Below are 20,403 nucleotides of genomic sequence, written 5' to 3'. Positions count from 1 at the left end.
AAAAAAGTAAAAAATCAACATGTTTTAAATGGACGAACGGACATTCTGATAATGATTATGGAGTTGCTACGCTTTCTAAATCGTACCTTACTACCATAGGAATTACAATGCAAAGTTTGAAATCAATAGGACAATTCTAACATGCCTAAATTAACCAAAAAAGCTATCCGTTACGCACGTACGGATGGACCGACCCTAACTATAGAAAAGCATCGCTTTTAAAATAAGCAACTGACTTTCTTTTTATTAAATGCGAAGCTTTTCTATAATTAGGGTCGGTCCGTCCGTACGTCCGTCCGTCCGTCACGGATAGCTTTTTTCGTTAATTTAGACATGTTAGAATTGTCCTATCGATTTCAAATTTTGCATGGTGATTCCTTTAGTAGTTAGGTACGATTTAGAAAGCGTAGCAACTCTATTATCATTACCAAAATGTCCGTACGTCCATTTTAAACATGTTGATGTTTTACTTTTTTAAATAGCTTTTTCCGTTAATTGAGGCATGTTAGAATTGTCCTATCGATTTCAAATTTTGCATGGTGATTCCTGTAATAGTTAGGTACGAGTTAGAAAGCGTAGCAACTCTATAATCATTACCAGAATGTCCGTACGTCCATTTTAAACATGTTGATTTTTTTACATTTTTAACAACAAAATTATATGTGACCTAATTATCCGATTGGTCTGATTTTTGGTATACTGATTCCTGGGACAACAAAGTACAATATTATAAGCGAAGCAACTCTATAATCAAGTCTAAAAAATGTAAGTATGTCCATAAACATTATCCTGTATCAAGCTGTTTTTCAACAAATTTACTTACAATTTTGCTTCGACTCTTATACATTTATATTCTGATTATTCAGTTCTGACACAATACAAGTGTTAATGTCCGTTTGTCCCACCGTTAGTACAATATCATAAGCGAAGCAACTCTATAATCAAGTCCTAAAAATGTAAGTATGTCCATAATCATTATCCTGAATCAAGCAGTTTTTCAACAAATTTACTTACAATTTTGCTTTAATTCTTATAAATTCGCATTCTGATTATTCAGTTCTGACATTATACAAGTGTTAATGTCCGTTTGTCCTATCGTTTCAGAGCTTCGCTTTTATGGATGTTGTCATCCTTGTTAATTATTGAGTTACAACGCTATCTAAATAGTGCCTAACTGTTGCAGTAACCTTTATACAAGGTTTGAGGTTGATAGAACGTTTCTAACATGCCTTAATTGACAAAAAGATAACATACTTATACTTAAACTTATATTTAAAAATTACTCAGTTATGTATATGAAAGCTGTAGCCATATAATGATGTGTTCAAATCTAAAGATCTAAACCCATGTAGAGTAGATTTAAAGCTAACCAATAAAATCTATTATTGCTTTTTCCTGGGTTTATACAAATATATCTTTTATATATACATAGATATAGATTTGGAAGGAAAATTTATCATTTTTCTGCTTTTAAAAAGTTATTGGGATAATCGATGTCAGACGCATATGGTAGGTCAAACTATATATACCCTAGATATATAGTTGCTTGCCAATTAAACAAGAATGACAACATCCATCAAAGCGAAGCACTGAAACGGTGGGACAAACGGACATTAAAACTTGTATAGTGTCAGAACTGAATAATCAGAATATAAATATATAAGAGTCGAAGCAAAATTGTAAGAAAATTTGTTGAAAAACTGATTGATACAGAATAATGTTTATGGACATACTTACATTTTTATGACTTGATTATAGGGTTGTTTCGCTTATAATATTGTACTTTGTTGTCCCAGGAATCAGTATACCAAAAATCAGATCAATCGGATTATTAGATCACATAAAAATTTGTTGTTAAAAAAGTAAAAAATCAACATTTTTAAAATGGACGTATGGACATTCTGGTAATGACTATAGAGTTGCTACGCTTTCTAAATCTTACTTAACTACTACAGGAATCATCATGCAAAGTTTGAAATCAATAGGACAATTCTAACATGCCTAAATTAACGAAAAAAGCTATCCGTTACGCACGTACGGATGGACCGACCCTAATTATAGAAAAGCATCGCTTTTAAAAAGAGCAACTGACTTTCTTTTTATTAATTATTGAGTTACAACGCTATCTAAATAGTGCATAACTGTTGCAGTAACCTTTATACAAGGTTTGAAAGCGATAGTACGTTTCTAACATGCCTTAATTGACAAAAAGATAACATACTTATACTTAAACTTATATTTAAAAATTACTCAGTTATGTATATGAAAGCTGTAGCCATATAATGATGTGTTCAAATCTAAAGATCTAAACCCATGTAGAGTAGATTTAAAGCTAACCAATAAAATCTATTATTGCTTTTTCCTGGGTTTATACAAATGTATCTTTTATATATACATAGATATAGATTTGGAAGGAAAATTTATCATTTTTCTGCTTTTAAAAAGTTATTGGGATAATCTATGTCAGACGCATATGGTAGGTCAAACTATATATACCCTATATATATAGTTGCTTAAATAACAATATCCATGAAAGCAAAGATCAACAAATTATACAAACGATCATTACCAATATAATTAAAGAGTGGCAGCACTTGAAGAAGCAGAATATTATTTTAAAGTTTATAGGAAAAATCAGTGTAAATCCTTTAAAATTTAACTTGGATAAACGATGCTTTACAACAACGTACTTTAATTTCTATGACTTGATTATTTAGATTCTTTGCTCTTAACATTGTGTCTTATTGTCTTAGGTCTCATCATTCCAAAAATCAAGATAAAGCAATGGGTTTAACAAGTAAAAATCAGTGTCAAAATTGCAAAATTACTTTCTAGTAATGAATTCAAAGATGCTTCAATTTTTTTAATTTTACCTTATTTTTACAAGAACCACCATGCAAAGTTTGAAATCAAGAGGACGTTTCTAACTAATCCGGTACCGTTGTAAGCACCAACCCAAAATGTAATTTTGAAAAGATGGTATATTTGACTATTACATTTTTCCCTTTAAAACAGAGAAAACTAATTCTATAAAAACAACATACACACACAAACACATATTAATTACACATACACACTTAATTTACCCAGAGCCGCACACACACACACACACACACACACTCACAGACAAAGTTTTGTTAGTAAAAACTTGTATAAAATGAATAGAAAAGGATAGAACAAATTTAGTTTCTAGAGCCATTCGGTTACAGTTAATTACATTACAGTAAAAGTCCAGCCTAGAGTGTTATTAAACTGTAACAAAATAATTTTCTAGAACTATGAAATCTTCCACAAAAGTTTAGCTTGCTTTACAGCTCAGATAACATCGTTTTTCTTCTCCTAATTTTGATCTTTGACTTGAATATAAATTTCACTAACGGTTTCATCCTAGCCTACAGGAACTATGCCTCTAGAAGACCAAGGTATAATACAGGAATAGGACATTCGGAAGTTTAATTCTTTTGCAAAAAAACTAAACTAAACAACATTAGATGAATAATTTTAAAGTATTATTTAGTAAACAAGGATAAAACTGTCCAAAAGTAGCGATGCACAAATGGAATAATTTATGGAAATATGGACAAAATGGTTTAAAGAACTGATGCTAAGACACACGGACGGTCGGAGAGACAAAGAAAATTAAATTGTAGTTTTGCTACTAAAATAGTGAAAATATAGAAGAAATGTTTAATAAAAAAAAATCAAATATCAAACCTAAGTATTGGTAGGAATATTGCATATGCTATTTTTTAGATAGCTCATTGAACTTGTTTTTTTTTAAATTTTAAATGACTTATTAACAGGTTGCTACTTTTACCCAAAAAGTAAAGAAAAAAACATCTTTTAAATATTAAATTAAAATTTGGGTTGCTTGTTATTGCTGCGCAATATGTAGACATTATTTTCCTTGTTTTTTTAAGTGTAAATATTTTTTTCAGGTGATTTTCCGGAGCAACCTAATCCAAGTTAAATTATCATCATATTCTCAAACAAACAATGTGAAATATATCCAGAAGTTTTAATTTTACAGGTAGATAAATTAAGGTGCTTTTAAACAAAATACTTTGTTGAGCAATATTCAACCCTACCTTTTTTTAGGGTAGTTTTTTTCCTAGGCCAAATTCCTGTTGGGGGCCATTACCCTATAGCAGCGTTGTCCTAACCCTGCAGGATTTTTAATTACCCAATATAACCTAAACTAACTTGTCTAAATAAAAAAAAAAAAACAAGGCACATAGGGCTGGTTATCAATCCTCATAAGGCATTTTGTGCCACTAAAACTGTTTACCAATTAGTCAGTTCGTATGTAGCTATGACTGCGAGTTAAGCATGTCAGAGTCGCCCCATCAAATTAATATCTATAGAATTAATCTTAAAATCATTGTAACTTTATTTTAAATCTTTTAATTTATTATAAACAAGTTAATTTCTTTATATCTAAAAACCATTTTTTAACCTGGTTGAAATATCCTATGAACTTCAAATTATCAAATGACGATTCTTCTGATGATTAGGCTTAATATACATTTTATTTAAAAAGTTTGCATGAACACAGTAAAAGTGTCGGACTGATTATGACGTAACAAAAAAAATTAGCCAATGAGAGGCCACTATAAATTTTACCATTGGTCAATAATGGCCTCTCATTGGCTAATTTTTTTTGTTACGTCATAATCAGTCCAACACTTTTACTGTGTTCGTTTGCATCTTTTAGTTTGAATTTCTGTCTTTCGTATGTATTTTGTTATCTTATAAGCAGTTTGAATTTAACAAAACGTTTGAAAACTTAATAATAGTCTGTAATATTTGATAAAACAACTTATCATCAGCATTTAAAGAGAAATTTGAAATTTATTCCGTAATAAATTTCTAAAATATGATTGACAGAGTGTTTACACTAGCCCTAATACAGAGCTAACATATCTTGTTTATTTTGTATTTTTAAACATCTAAATTATGAGCATCTTTCAAAAGCAATGCTTCTCTATACTAGGAATTGCAGTCTCTAAATAAATCCGTGTGTAATAGACGCATGATTGATTATACAATGTGTTTTAAAGGATTTAGCCATATAACTAATAGAATAAAACTATAATCACATTTTGTATTGTGCTGAATTTAGAAGGAATTTTTTGTTTAGACTTTAAACTTCTAGACTTACCCGCGACCGTGGCTCAACACGTAGCGCATCTGCTCATCGTCGGGAAGGTTAGAGGTTCGAATCTCGGTCCGACACCGCGTAATAACTAAAGACTTTGAAAATGGTTCCTACTGCTGCTATGTCAGATGTGCGACATAAATAGTTAGAGTTGGGGGAATGCCTTGCCCAAAAACAGGAGCAACTCATTACCATGCACAGTTATAACTTTTTAAATAAGTCTAGAGTCAAAAGTCAAACTTCTAGAGTTAAAATGTTTTTTTTTATGTTTGTTGCTTAATTTTATGGGACTCATTCACTTTTAGGAAGTTTTCATTCTTGTTTTAAATTTAGATTTGACAACCACAAGCAAGAAATGTGTATTTGAGTTTTATTTATTTCAATGCATGTCTTTACTTTTTTTTAAAGCGAAGCTATTTTATCATTAGGGTCGGTCCGTCCGTGACGGATAACTCTTATCGTTAATTAGTTCATGTTAGAATTGTCTTACACATTTCATTCATTGTCTTATCCCTTAAGATCCCTGACTGCCATACCTCTAAAGAAATCAAAATACATAGGTATAACTAAAGTCAGAATTAAAAAAAAGACAATTTATCGTCTGTTGTCCTAGAACTGTATGCCTAGTATATGATGCAGAACTACCCTAACCTAATAATGCAAAGCATCAGTCTTCATGGAGAGAGACATTTTCAAGGAACAATAAACAAGCAATTTTTGGATCATAGAAAGAAAACGATGTAGCGGGTTTCGTCGTATTTTCACAGCAGCTTTTTGTTTTATTTTAGTTTTATTTTAGGTTAGGTTAGGTAATTGTTTAGGATTGCCCTGTAAGGTTAGGAAATTGGCCCCGCAAGGGCTATAAATAATGTGTTTTCTATGATCCAATTAAAAAAAACAGCCTTTATAATTGTATGCATATAATATTCTATTTTTTTTTTCTAGCAAAGCTACTCTATATCTAGAATCAGTCAGTCTATATGTGTGCCCATCAGTACCTTTCAGTTTCATAAAGAAAGAATAAGCTTTGCCGCCCCTTGCCTTTAAGTGAGGGTAGGAAAGGAGGTCAATAAAATAGCAAAAAATAACTTCATATGGCTTCCTAGAAAAGTACAACTACTTCGGTCCAGTAATTTCTGAGATCTTAAGCTTACTACTTTAAATCATAGGATAAGAACCACAAATTGGCCATTTGTATAGCACTTTTATTTTTCATAATAATTGTAACTGCGTTACTTATTGTTATTTTTTTTCCGCTTTGTCCTTTTTCGGTAAGCTTGTCTCTAGTTCTGTGAGTGTTTATAGTCGTGACAAGAATTCAATTCTTAGCACACACAATTTATTAAAATGATGCAAAAACACAGGAGTTGATGGATTGGACAATAGAAAATCAAACTTTTCCTCAAATTCTCAATTATACATAAAGTTAGGTAGCTAGAGAATATTTAAGGGAAAGAACGGGTTGTAGATTTATTAAAACTATGCAAAAATGGAACTGACATTCAAATAAGAATTCATTAGAAAAAATATAACTTTCTTGTTTAAGAAGAATTTTTTTTTAAATTGCTTAAAACGAAAATAAAGATGCTGTGAGTATTGGTGCAAAAATATGACGTAACAAAAAAAATTAGCCAATGAGAGTCCACTATAAATTTTACCATTGGTCAATAACGGCCTCTCATTGGCTAATTTTTTTTGTTACGTCATATTTTTTGCACCAATACTCTCAGCATCGAAAATAAAATTTTAAAAAGGCATTAACTGATATTATTTTGCTCACTAACTTTTCCAATCTATCTATCTTCTCTATCTATCAATCTATTTATCTTCTCTATCTATCAATCTATTTATCTTCTCTATCTATCAATCTATTTATCTTCTCTATCTATCAATCTATTTATCTTCTCTATCTAGCAATCTATTTATCTTCTCTATCTATCAATCTATTTATCTTCTCTATCTATCAATCTATTTATCTTCTCTATCTATCAATCTATTTATCTTCTCTATCTATCAATCTATTTATCTTCTCTATCTATCAATCTATTTATCTTCTCTATCTATCAATCTATTTATCTTCTCTATCTATCAATCTATTTATCTTCTCTGTCTATCAATCTATTTATCTTCTCTATCTATCAATCTATTTATCTTCTCTATCTATCAATCTATTTATCTTCTCTATCTATCAATCTATTTATCTTCTCTATCTATCAATCTATTTATCTTCTCTATCTATCAATCTATTTATCTTCTCTATCTATCAATCTATTTATCTTCTCTATCTATCAATCTATTTATCTTCTCTATCTATCAATCTATTTATCTTCTCTACATATCAATCTATTGTCTCTTAACTTTCTATAGTGCCTATAAAAAGGGGGATAAATTTAAAAATGTTTGGCCAAAGTATCCCGAATGACGTCATATTAGAATAGTTCACTATCTTCCAACTCTTATATGCTCCACTATTTATGGTCTTTATTATTTTTTTTACTTTTTCTTTATCCAAGTATAAAGAATGAAGAAGAACACATCTGTGTATGTAGTGTTTTGAAAAATTAAACTGAAGTTAAATTCAATTTTATACTGTGCAAAATAATTTTGCACAGATTTTTATATATACATATGTACACTTGCAACAGTTTGCCTTTTTTTGTGGTGTGGCTACTCTAAAACTAGATTTATCTGCATTTTACTCATCCGCTTTTTGGCAAAAATGTGGTTGCACGGATTTTTACGTGGCATGTGAAATTTTTTTTAGTGGCGTTGCAGCTCTATAACCAAGATATGTCACTTATCTCGAGTAAATTACTATAATTGGCTGTATTTTTCTTGTTTTCTCATTGATTTTAATTCGTCTTTAGTTTTCTTTAGTTGTTCATCAATCCAAACAATCAGAAAACATTAATTGACAACACAAATTTACTTCATTTTCTAACATTTTAATCTTCGGCTAGTAATTTTTTTCTCAATAGCCAACATTCAAATGACTGTTCCCAATTAAAATAAACGTTTATCTTTTCAGGGATGCTGTGTTGCGGGTCCCTTAGTTTGAAAGTTGCGGTGATATCTGGCGGGCCCCGCAATACCTTGCCCGGAGCGCGGGACACGTAATGCAGGTAAAATTATTAGTCGAAACAAAACACGGTTATAAAATGTTGAAAACTATGATACTTATGGAAATAATTGACCTTGTTCGGAATATAAAAACCTTTTAAACAATACAAACTATCTGTATAATTTAACCTAAGGTTGGCCCATTACCATTTTCTGGCACTTAATTAATTCAAAGGTTCTTCACTGTTCATCTTATATTATTTACAGTAACAATCTTTTGCATACTTTCAACCAGGTATAACAGGATAGGACAAAGTAATTTAATACATTTATCTAACATATCTTTATGTAGAAGTCTTACTTTAGAATGTTTTAAATTTTTTAAGGATTCAACTGACCTGTCTATAGCAGCATCAAAACTAGACAGTACAAGTGATGCTAACCAATCATCAACCAATGAGAATCAAGCTTACAATCAAGCGTTAACCAATGACAAGACATACGAAGCAAAGGCGGTAGTCAATAGCAGGCAAGATCTTCAGTTGTTGACCAATGAGAATCTCCCAAATTCTGAATCGAATGAAAAGAGCAGATACAGATCTCAGAGTCTAGTTACAAATGAAATTAAACAAAGAATTCAAACTGTGTACAGGTACAATTTTTGTAACTAAAATTGTAGCTTGACAAAGTGTCTAAAAAATCAGCCTTGTGACGTCATAAAAATGAGAGATTATCCATCTCTTTTTAGGGGTTATCTTTTCCACTGTTCCTCTCATCTCCACCAATATTATGACATCACATGGCTGACTTTTGTGACATTTTGTCCAGCTACCTAAAATTTCTATTCGTCTGGCAAGGTTGGATTTTCTTCATTATCAATGATGAGCCTTTTTTTGTCTGTTGTTCATCAATTTGGTTAAAATTAGATTCATGCTCCTATCTGAGATAAGATTTTTGTAAAATTCCCTTTGACTAATGGTCATTATATTATTTTAATACTAAATTTTTTTATTAATAAATGCTTTGTGAAAGATATTATCAATGTTTCAATCAGTTTCTGTTAAGGTCAAGAATCTCTGACAAAACTTTCCATGACCGTACAGTGGACTCAACCAGATGGCATCTGCTCACACCAAGTAGTAGAGGAGAAAACTACAACAACAGTATGTCATATCACAACCACCATGAACAACCCACCCAACCTCCTCCACAAGAAGACAACGGTCCTGATGAACCACAGCTGTTGCAGTCCAAAGAGCAACAGATCCCAAATCTCCCACCATCAGATTCATCCAAATTTACCAGGACGACATCTGAATCATTCAATTTACCCGCGAAAATTCACTTTTCTGAGATTCCCGCCAAAACATTGCAGAGGACAAAGCAAGAATCATCGCAGCTTAGACCAAGGAAAATTTGTGGCAAAGGTAGCAGCAGACGGGCAGCACGAACAAACAACAGAAGAGGCAGTCTTCCTTCCTCAGGTGAATCAGCTGATGAATTTGTATCATGTGACGAGGAACAACAGGAGGAGAACTCGGAGGAGGAAAAGTCTAGAGGCAATGCTGAAGCCTTATTGTTGGAAGAGATTACCCGAAGGTTGTCTAGTGATGGTGACAACAACGGGGAAGAGACCATTGAGGACAAATCAAGGTAAGACATTTTTAATGACAATGTAAATGTCAGACATTTTTATCCAGAGCATTGCTATTATTACATTAAAAGCTTTATTTTCCGAAAAACTTAATCAAAACATCTTTTTTTAAGGTCAAGCACAATGGATGTTAAAGAAAATGAGAGGTCAAATTGGTCTGGAACTTTTGCAGCCTCTTATATTCAACCTGGGGAAGATACAGGGGGAGGAAGCAGACATGTATCCTCTACACAAAGGAATGTTGGTCATATAATAAGTAATATCAAGTCAGAGGTGAATTCTTGAAAAAAAATTGCCTCAATAAAATCAATTTGCACCACTAAAATCAGTGAGGCTCGCTAAAAATTTAGAGGGGATAAATTTGCCTCAATAAAATTTTAGTGGGGCAAACTGATTTTAGTGAGCCAAATTTTTTTCAAGAATTCACCACAGGACATTGTTAAATGTAAAACTGTATTTTAAACACAAGTTTAAGCTAATCTTCACATAAAACGTTTATTTTTTAGTAACAACCAGACATTTATGACCAATATTTTATACATAGGTCTTCCATCAAAAGAAACCACCAAGATGCTACAACCAACCAGCTGTCTGAACACCAATCTGACCAATCACATCACAGTAATCCCCAGCTTTTGGCGCCAAAACTTGACACAAGTTGGAAAATGTCTTCGCGCATTTATGAGTCCCCACCACCGTCGCCATCATTTAAATCACGACGCCTGACGGCGCATTTTGACATTACTGATGACAATGATCCTGCAGTAGTTGTAACAGATGATTTGTCTGACTCTGCTGCAGAAGTGGGAGATAGAAGTACTCATTCTAGCCATAAACCTTTACAGGGTAAGATACTTTTTAGCAATAATATATTAAAGTCAAATTTTACCCAGGTGTATAAATAAATCCAGTTAAGACTAAACAGTTAAATACAGAAAACAAGAATATATTTTTTTTGTGTTAAACTGTAGAACACAACCTAAATATTGATAGGATATGCTGTATTTAAAAGGCAAAACATAAAAAGGAAAATTTCTTTTTTATTTATCCAGCACATCATGTTGTCTTTAAGATCAATACAATATAAATATTTAATAATGCTGCATACATAAATAATAGATTTACGTAAGATAAGTGTAGATAAATATATTAGTTGCGAGGCTACAAAATATCTTAGGTCTGTCCGTACGTCCGTTCGGAGTTTTGACGGTTATTGCATAATTATGAAACATAAAATGTTTAAAATGAAAGAAAATAATCAGTGTTTGATTGACAGTGTCTGCTAAAATTGTGGTATAAATCAATCTTAACAATACTTTCACTGTATCATAGTAAAATATTATTTTTTTAGAATAATATCTTGTTATTACTGCGATACATTTGAACATAATTTTCCAATGTCCATAAACATAATCCTGTATCAAGCAGTTTTTCAACAAATTTACTCACAATTTTGCTTTGACTCTTATACATGTATATTCTGATTATTCAGTTCTGACACTATACAAGTGTTAATGTCCGTTTGTTAATACCTACTCAGTGCTTCGCCTTTATGGATGTTGTCATCCATGTTATGAATATAAAGAATATATAAATGTGGTAATTAGTGATAGTATGCGCTGCTTCATTATAAGTAACATTTTACAATTCCCAAGATGATTAGCTATTCAATACACCAGAGTACCTCGGAATTTGACCTTATCAGAGCACATAAACAGGACCACTAAATATGATTTCTGACAATATAAATTGTTGAAAAAAAAACATTTAACTTGAGGAATAAAGGATTTTTTATATAGAGCATTTATCGTAATCTAGAAACCATAATACAAATTTTAAAGGGTCTGTTTTTTTCTATTGACATTTCTTTTGATTAAAGCTCATGAAAATGTTCAATAAAAGTCATGATGGTATTATTTTTTCTCAATATTTGTGGTCAGGTCTTGTACTCGAACATAATCCATTTCATAGGTCCTATAATACATATACTGTGAGAGAAGGTAGACCTTATGTTGTCTGTATTTATTATATATTTTTATATTTCCAGTCTCCTCTCCTATTGTTTCAACTGTTACTAGCGGCTACGTCCCCTAGGGGTCTCTGGGGGCACTAAAGAGGGGGGGGGGGGTAGAGGTGTCGACCTTCGCCCAATTTTTAATTTTAGTTTTAAAAAGAAAAAAATGTAAACAATTTGCTTTAAAGTCTTTTTTTCTAGGGTTTTTTTTTCTCATGGAAGGTGGCAGTATCCTCCGCGTAATAGTTTTAAACTTCAAAGGAACTACAAAAGCTACATTAAAGGAGAACCATATCGGTTACGCGGTTACAGAGATCCTGCGGTACATGCAGACACAGATCTTGCTACTTTTAAATAAGAGTATTATTACAATTAATAAAAATTATATTTATGGTCCTAACTTACTAAATACATTACATACAACATACATTAATTTCATAGTTCCAACTGACTAATTTATATTTGTTTCGTAGTCTAAACTGACCGACAAGTAATGTTTCATGGTCCAAACTGACCAACATACATTTGTTTCATTGTCCCAACTGAACAATATATGTATGTTTTATGGTCCCAACTGACCAGCAATGATAAAAGATGAAGGTTGCCCTGAATTTTGATTACACTAATTCTATTTTACACAAAATATATTCAGTAAAAACCAACACAAAATATTTCACGTGAGTAAAGGAGAGAGAGAGAGAGAGAGAGAAGAAGAGAGAGAGAGAGAGAGAGAGAGAGAGAGAGAGAGAGAGAGAGAGAGAGAGAGAGAGAGAGAGAGAGAGAGAGAGAGAGAGAGAGAGAGAGAGAGAGAGAGAGAGAGAGAGAGAGAGAGAGAGAGAGAGAGAGAGAGAGAGAGAGAAATACACAAAGAGAAAAAAATTAACTTTAACCTTAACAGTAAATTAACAATTTTAAAAATCCAAATTCATTATGAAACAATATAATAAGAAAATAACTGATAATAGTTTGTTGCAAAAAAATTGGTGGTGGCAAACATATTCTTCAGACGCCATATCACTCCACCTGAATTTGAGACAAAAGATGAAAATGAATTTCTGTCAATTTCCCTCCAACTTAAAGTGGACCAGAAACAATTTAGGCTTGGTTAGGTTAGGTTGGGTTAAGTAAAATTGCAAGAGCCCTACAAGGCTGGTAACCCGTAGAAGTAGAGCACACAGCATTAGCTATGGAAATGTATTTCAAAAGTTAAACAATAAGGGTGGGAGGGTTTCTATGGTCCACTCGTAGGAAAGAGGGATGTTATCTAAATTTTTTGTTCCACAAATATTTTTGTAAAATTTATATTCAGCTTTTGCAGCCAAAGGATTTAATATCTCCCCCCCCCCCCATAGCTCTTAGTACTATAACAAGGACAACTAAATCAATACGAAGCATACCAATATTATTTGAAAAAATTGTTTTTACAAAGAAATTATGCAGTTAACAAAAATATGCCATTCAATAAATTTTAATTATCAATTATCAAAAATGATTTTGTGGCTTCGCCTGTTTAAACTATTAAACATATTGTTTAACCAAAATACATTTTACTATATATAAAAAGATAACTCATTATTATACATTTATTTTCTTAACTTACTGCATGATGTTTAATACATGATAACTACATACTGACTGCCTTAAAGCAAAGCCTGGAATGCCAATGTGCGCTTCACTATACGTGGAGCTGGTTGTACATTTTTGCAATGATGCAAATATATTTGCAACACGCCCCATCATTTAAGGCCTTACCCAAATATTATTATTTATTTTTTCACTAATTTAGGAAGGGTAGTGGGTTTGATCTAATCCCTAAACATAAAATTTTAAAGAAGGTAGATATATGTAAATAAAAATATATCGTGGATATTTGATCAAAATTGAATTAATGTTGGTATTATACAAATTGACTTACCAGTACATTAATTCATGCGATTGTACTTTCAAGTACATATTGTTTCAGCTATCAATTTAAGTACATTTCATGTAAACTCTAGTGACTGATATCAAGTAGCTCTAGAATGTACACAAAAATTTAAAAATGATCAAGGCAAAACATTAAAAATTTGCTTCTTAAAGTTTTTTAGAAACCTTATTTTTTTTACATATTTTAAATTAATCTTTCAAAAATAATCTAAAAACAACCCTCATAATCAAAATTGTTTCTACTGCTACTATGTTAGGCACTTTATATATGAATATCAAATTGCAGTTTACGTTACCTTTAACAGCTGAGACCCATACACTAAGGTTATGCAATAAAAAAAGATTTATTATCAGACTGATATTGGCATATTTACTCTACATTATACCAGAAATGATATAGGTACAGCTTTTCGTTAACTTGATTAGCTTGCCAATTTTTTAGACAGAGTCGACGGGATAGAACTAAGGGGATGAATGTCTGTGCAGGCGCTTCGTTTTAATTTTCTATGGGGGTCTACGTTTGTGTGTGTGTGTTTGTTTGTGTGTTTGTGTGTAAGTTTGTGTGTGTGTGTGTTTTTGTTTGTATGTGTGTGTTTGTGTGAGTGTGTTTGTGTGTGTTTGTGGGTGTGTATGTGTTTGTGTTTGTGTGTGAGTTTGTGAATATTGGAATGTGTTTGTGTGCATTTGTGTGTGTTTGTGTGTGTGTGTGTGTGTGTGTGTTGTGTTTGTATGTTTGTGTGTGTGTGTTTGTGAGTGTGTTTGTGTGTGTATGCATTTGTGTATGTGTGTGTGTGTCTGTGTTTGTTTGTGTGTGTTTGTGTGTGTTTGTGAGTGTGTGTTTGTGTGTGTATGCATTTGTGTATGTGTGTGTGTGTGTGTGTATGTGTTTGTGTTTGTGTGTTTGTGTTTGTGTGTGTTTGTGGGTGTGGATGTTTGTGTATTTGTGTGTGTGTGTACATTTATGTGTATGTGTTTTTGTGTGTGTGTTTGTGTTTGTTTTTGTGTGTTTGTGTGTGTGGGTGTGTTTGTTTGTATGTACAATCTTAAGTTGTGTTTGTGTGTGTGTGTGTATGTGTCTGTGTTTGTATGTGTGCATTTGTGTGTGTGTATGTGTGTGTGTTTATGTGTTTTTGTGTGTGTGATTGTGAGTGTGTGTGTGTTTGTGTGTACAATCTTAAGTTGTGCTAAATGAATAAACTATGAATGTAAAGTAATTGTGCAAATTTCAAACCAATCAACCCTTTCCACAAGTCAGGGATGCAGGGAAAATACAAAGGACAGTAAATTGTAGATCAAATAATAATGGCAAGTTCCAGGGATGCAGGGAAAAAAAACAAGGATGGTATTTTTAAAGAATGAATTGGATTATTGTTCTAATATTCAGCTTAAATAAATGTATTTCAGTTATTTAAACCATCTTAAGTATTAGCTAGTAGATGAGAATCAAGCAACATAAGCTTGGTCGTATTTGATATTCATAAAAAACAAATAGCCATAAACACCCACGGAAAAAATGAACTGGTAACCAGTCTTGATTTTGTGTTCAACCGACCTATAGAGAGTTTGTCTATTACACTAGTCCCCAAAGTTTCATAATAATGTTTTCTTATTTGTTGACTTATCAACTTTGGAGACTTTAGAAAATTTTGATTGGTTAGTTCATTAGGTTGTGAGTTTTAATGTTTCAACCACTAATTTTAAACTACAGAAGGGGTAAGTTTTTTGTATCATCATTGGGGGTTTATATCAACTTATTGGTCATTGTCTTATCCATTTAGATCTCTACAACCAACCCTTTATTGTACCTTTTTATATCAAAACTTTTTCTTTTTGATCATTTTTATTAGCTTAAATATCAAAATGTAATGTTTTTATTTTTTATTTTCTCTATCCAAGTTTTCCTGGGCACTATTCAACACTGTTTTAATTGTTTATATATGCACGGGCTTGGCACAAGGCAACAGGCCTCAACAAATTTTAATTATAATTGCCAAATTATTATCAGTAATTAGTAATTGTTAAATTAGAGTTACTTTGTATTGTTTTAAGATTGGAAACAAGGATGACAACATTTGTTCAAGCAAAGCCGAAGAAATTAAGAGAATGTGAATGTATTTGCTTTTATTTGAATACAATGTCGATTTGTTATACAATTGGATTTAAAGAAAGAGTTTTACCTAATCAATGCAGGAATCCACATGTTCAGATGAAATATGTTGGGTACATAGGGTTTTGGCTGCGGGGGTGAAAATTTGGGGAAGGTTGACCTACCCAATTTAGATCTTACACCTTTATAGTTAAATGATATGATATATTTTAAAAATAATTTGGACTGTGTAATCATTTTTTAATAGATTTAGTATTTTGTTAAAAACTAAATACTTTTAATATTCTTTATACATATTCTCGTTGGAAATCTTTATGGAGAAAATTATAGAACACTAGACGCGTTCCTTAAATCCATTAATTCTCATAGAATTACATTACATTAGTATAAAAATCTATGTTGAAATCGAAGTGTAATTATATTATAGGAAATAATTATTGAATCAGCCACCATTTTCTGTTTATGACATCTTTAAACAATGTTTGCAATTATCTTCAATATTAAAACAAGGATGACAACATTCATAAGTAGCGAAGATAAAAAATCATGGATATCGGGGAAAAATTACTATAAACCAGTGCCATACAATAAATATTAATCTTGATAAATTAGGGAAATTAGGAAACCTTAAAAATCACGAAAATTTTAAAATGTAGGAATCGATCTAGAGCACCGCAATTTATAGACAACTCTTAATGAAACTTGATAAAAATATTTAGAATATGAGCATACAATCCCTGATAATTTCAGCCGCAAATCCTGAATAGAATTCGAGAAAACCAAAGAAAACCTAAAAATCTAGCACCCCAATTAATAGAAAAATCGTAATAAAACTTAAGAAAAATATGTAGAATGTAAATTTAAGCAATCCCTAAAAATTTCAGCCCATTCGCTACTAACAAGAATGACAGAATGACGGAAAATAAAAATCAAATAATGGAAGCTTTTGGGTCAGAGAAATCTTCACAAAGATTTTCAGCTATTTGTTTCAAATAAGAAAAAATCCACAAAATTTTACCATTTTTAAATATAATGCATAATTTAGTTTTATAAGACAAACATAATAATTATTATAATTGTAACAAGTTTAAGTTTACAAAGTTTTAACAAAACTAATTTAGTTTAAATGTTGAGTTGTAAATATGAACTCAAACATTGTATTTATCTATAATACAAAGTAGAATTATGTCTGTCCGTCCGTCCGTTCTACTCTTCAGGGAATATACCTACTGTTCCTGTGCTGGTTTTAGGCTATTTTCTTGCGGGATGGGACCCACAACCCCCCACTATTTTTTTAGGCAGTTATTGTAAAATAATCTATAATACAAAGTAGAATCATGTCTGTCCGTCCGTCCGTTCTACTCTTCAGGGAATATACCTACTGTTCCTGTGCTGGTTGTAGGCTATTTTCTTGCGGGATGGGACCCACAACCCCCCACCATTTTATTAGGCAGTTATTGTAAAATAAATCCCTGCACCAGAAATAATTGATTTTTTTTGAAAAATACCTCTTGGGGCAAAGCCCCTAGAGGCTAAGGGCGAAGCCGCTAGTGTTTCAATATAGTAATTAAAAAGAAAGCAAGACTTATAATTATGTATCTTAACATAATAAACACAGATGAATAAGTAAAAAATTATTGAAATAAAAAGAAACCGCTATCCTTATTTTTCTCGTATTCATTCGAATCCGGTGGATAGGAACCGGTTCTCATCCATACGAAAAAACTATGTCTAGCATCGTATCATATCCAGTTTTCTACGAATATAGAAATGTACAATCATAAGATTAAAACTAGTTTTTTTAGCCGGTGCCTTCGGCACCACGGGGCTAAAAAAACTAGTTTTAATCTTATAATTGTACATTCTATATCCGCGGAAAGCCGTTTATAATACGATACGAGAAATAACTATTATATCTATGAAAAATATCCTTTTATATTGTCAGTTCATAAATTGTTTAAATTAATATTGCTGTCTGATTGCAATGATTAATTAGTTAGGCATAATTGTTAATTAAAAAAATCTCCGCTTGATTTGCATAAAATTAATAAGTAATACATTTTTAGACAATAAAGATTTTAATAACAGATTGACTGAACTTTTTTTCCTAATTATTAAATTATTTTTAGGTGATGCATCAACATCCTGTAGAGAATGCTCCAGTGCCAAATTAAACAACCAACAACAGCTGCATCACACCTTCCATCCACTACAACATCACTACAACAACAAAGATGAAAATGGCGCCAAAAGTGATGAAATTCATTTTGGCGCCAAAATTGTTGACGAAAATGACTTTAGTGAGGAAGATGACATAAATATGATAGCAGCTGCACAACCCTATACCTTTCATTCTGATATTCATCCTACTAGATCAATACAACATGAGTATGAGTATGTTAATGATGATGATAATATTGATAATAATAATAATAATAATGATCCCAATCCCGATATTATTATTGGTAGATCCTCCTATGTATCCTCGAGTAGTTGGAGTAGTTCCAGCAGTGATATTCATATTCATATAAACACGGCAAGCAGTGATATACATGAAAATAATAATAAGAATGCACAAGAATCTATGGCAAGTTTTAGTGATGACATTACTCTAGCCGATAATTATGATAATAACAAAGTCCCTGAAATTAGTGATAATAATGTTAATAATGCAAAAAGTTATAGAAGTGATAACAGTGATACAAATAAAATCATATCATCAATAATAAATAATGATGGTAATGATGATTCCAACGGTGAGATTACATTAGACGCAGCAACTCTTGCTGATAGTATAAGTGATGTCTCTACGGCTGACAGCAAAGCTGTGAATGAATATGATGCTGATATAACTGTACCTCAAGATATTGTTGACGAACAGCTGCAGTCGAGACCGCAGCAGCAGCGGTTGCAGGAATCCTCTAATCAACCTGATCTTATGCAACCTAAACAGGTAAAGTTTTTTTTTCAATTCTTAAGTTCTTGTTCATGAACCGATTTGGTCTTTCTTTACAGAGAGGCTTTGTACAGGTTCAGGAAGGTTCTTTATTTTTAGGGAGGGTACATTAACACTCCTAAGAAAAATTGCCTCTAGGAAAAAAATAACCATTATTTATATATAAAAAAATTGTATTATCAATCAGTTTTAATAATTAAAAATTCTGTACAAATATGCCAATAAATAGAACATCGCATTAGAATTTTAAAGTGTCCCTTTTATGAAAGAGATAAAAATGAAGTTTTCTAAAAGTTTTGTGTGGGTCGATGTTACCACATATTGACATTTATGTATTTATGTGACTGTACAAACTGAAAATTCTGTCAGTTCCAATTTTAAATAAAATTTCCAATGAAAATAAGATTTTAACTCAACAAACCCCTCTTTTAGAGTTTTATAGGAAAAAAAATATCTTATACATAGTTAAGTACAGTTTTCAAAGAAACCCCTTGGATGGGTTATATAACCTTCCAGGCTATATTAAAATTTGTTTACATTTCATAAAAGTATAGATTTAAAACTTTTTAAAGGATTTTTATGTCAAACACAATCAAAAGCTTTGATCAAATCCAAAAACAAAAGTCTAATATAATTAGATATCCCATGTAAAAAATAGCTGTAGGTTTGTGTTATATTACAGGGCATGTTTGAGGCTATAAAAAAGTAAATAAAAGTATAATAAAAAAAAATTATAGCTTAGAAATAGATAATGTTATATTGATAATCTTTCAAAAGGTTTTTGTTTATAATTCATTGTACTGAACATAAGTGGGTGCTTTTAAGTTGCTTGGGAACTGTCAACTTTAAAGCACTCAATTTTGATTTGATGCAAACTGTTTAGAATGGAATGGCACAAGGTTTTAGTTTGCATAGCCCTCTTGGTGAGCAATTAAAGAAAAGTTTTATAAAATTAATATGAATGACAGAATTTTTATCTTAAACTGGACTTTTTAAATATAATATACTGAAAATAAACTTTAATCATTCTTATCCACTTGTCAAAAAGTGTATTTTTTTTCTTTTCAAAAGCGAAGCTTTTCTATAATTAGGGTCGGCCCGTCCGTCCGTCCGTCCATCCATCCGTCCGTCACGGATAGCTTTTTTCGTTAATTTAGGCATGTTAGAATTGTCCTATCGATTTCAAATTTCGCATGGTGATTCCTTTAGTAGTTAGGTACGATTTAGAAAGCGTAGCAACTCTTTAATCATTACCAAAATTTCTGTACGTCCATTTTAAACATGTTAATTTTTAAAAACTTTTTTAACAACTAATTTTTATGTGATCTAATCATCCGATTGATCTGATTTTTGGTATATTGATTCCTGGGACAACAAAGTATAATGTTATGAACGAAGCAACTCTATAATCAAGTCCTAAATATGTAAGTATGTAAGTAACATTATCCTGTATAAAGCAGTTTTTCAACAAATTTACTTACAATTTTGCTTCGACTCTTATACATTTATATTCTGATTATTCAGTTCT

At 31.5% G+C, this 20,403-nt stretch overlaps 2 protein-coding genes across 2 annotated transcripts in view; both read left to right on the top strand.

The window, feature by feature from the left end:
- The window catches only part of LOC145320187 (uncharacterized), a 76,506-nt gene extending 66,349 nt beyond the window's left edge, over positions 1-10,157 (top strand). Inside the window, exons 2-6 of the mRNA XM_080162627.1 lie at positions 3,939-4,030; positions 8,187-8,280; positions 8,605-8,870; positions 9,284-9,871; positions 9,986-10,157. Coding sequence (XP_080018753.1) covers positions 8,275-8,280; positions 8,605-8,870; positions 9,284-9,871; positions 9,986-10,157 — 1,032 coding nt within the window. The 5' untranslated portion in view covers positions 3,939-4,030; positions 8,187-8,274. The remainder of the gene's footprint in view (positions 1-3,938; positions 4,031-8,186; positions 8,281-8,604; positions 8,871-9,283; positions 9,872-9,985) is intronic.
- A 256-nt stretch (positions 10,158-10,413) lies between these two features.
- The window catches only part of LOC145320186 (uncharacterized), a 60,133-nt gene continuing 50,143 nt past the window's right edge, over positions 10,414-20,403 (top strand). The window contains exons 1-2 of the mRNA XM_080162626.1: positions 10,414-10,718; positions 18,049-18,872. Of these exons, the coding sequence (XP_080018752.1) occupies positions 10,538-10,718; positions 18,049-18,872 (1,005 nt within the window). The 5' untranslated portion in view covers positions 10,414-10,537. The remainder of the gene's footprint in view (positions 10,719-18,048; positions 18,873-20,403) is intronic.

The sequence above is a fragment of the Acartia tonsa genome, chromosome 5, assembly GCF_053477335.1.
Source record: "Acartia tonsa isolate MP-2025a chromosome 5, ASM5347733v1, whole genome shotgun sequence".
NCBI lineage: Eukaryota > Metazoa > Arthropoda > Copepoda > Calanoida > Acartiidae > Acartia > Acartia tonsa.
This window is presented reverse-complemented; position numbering and strand designations above follow the sequence as displayed.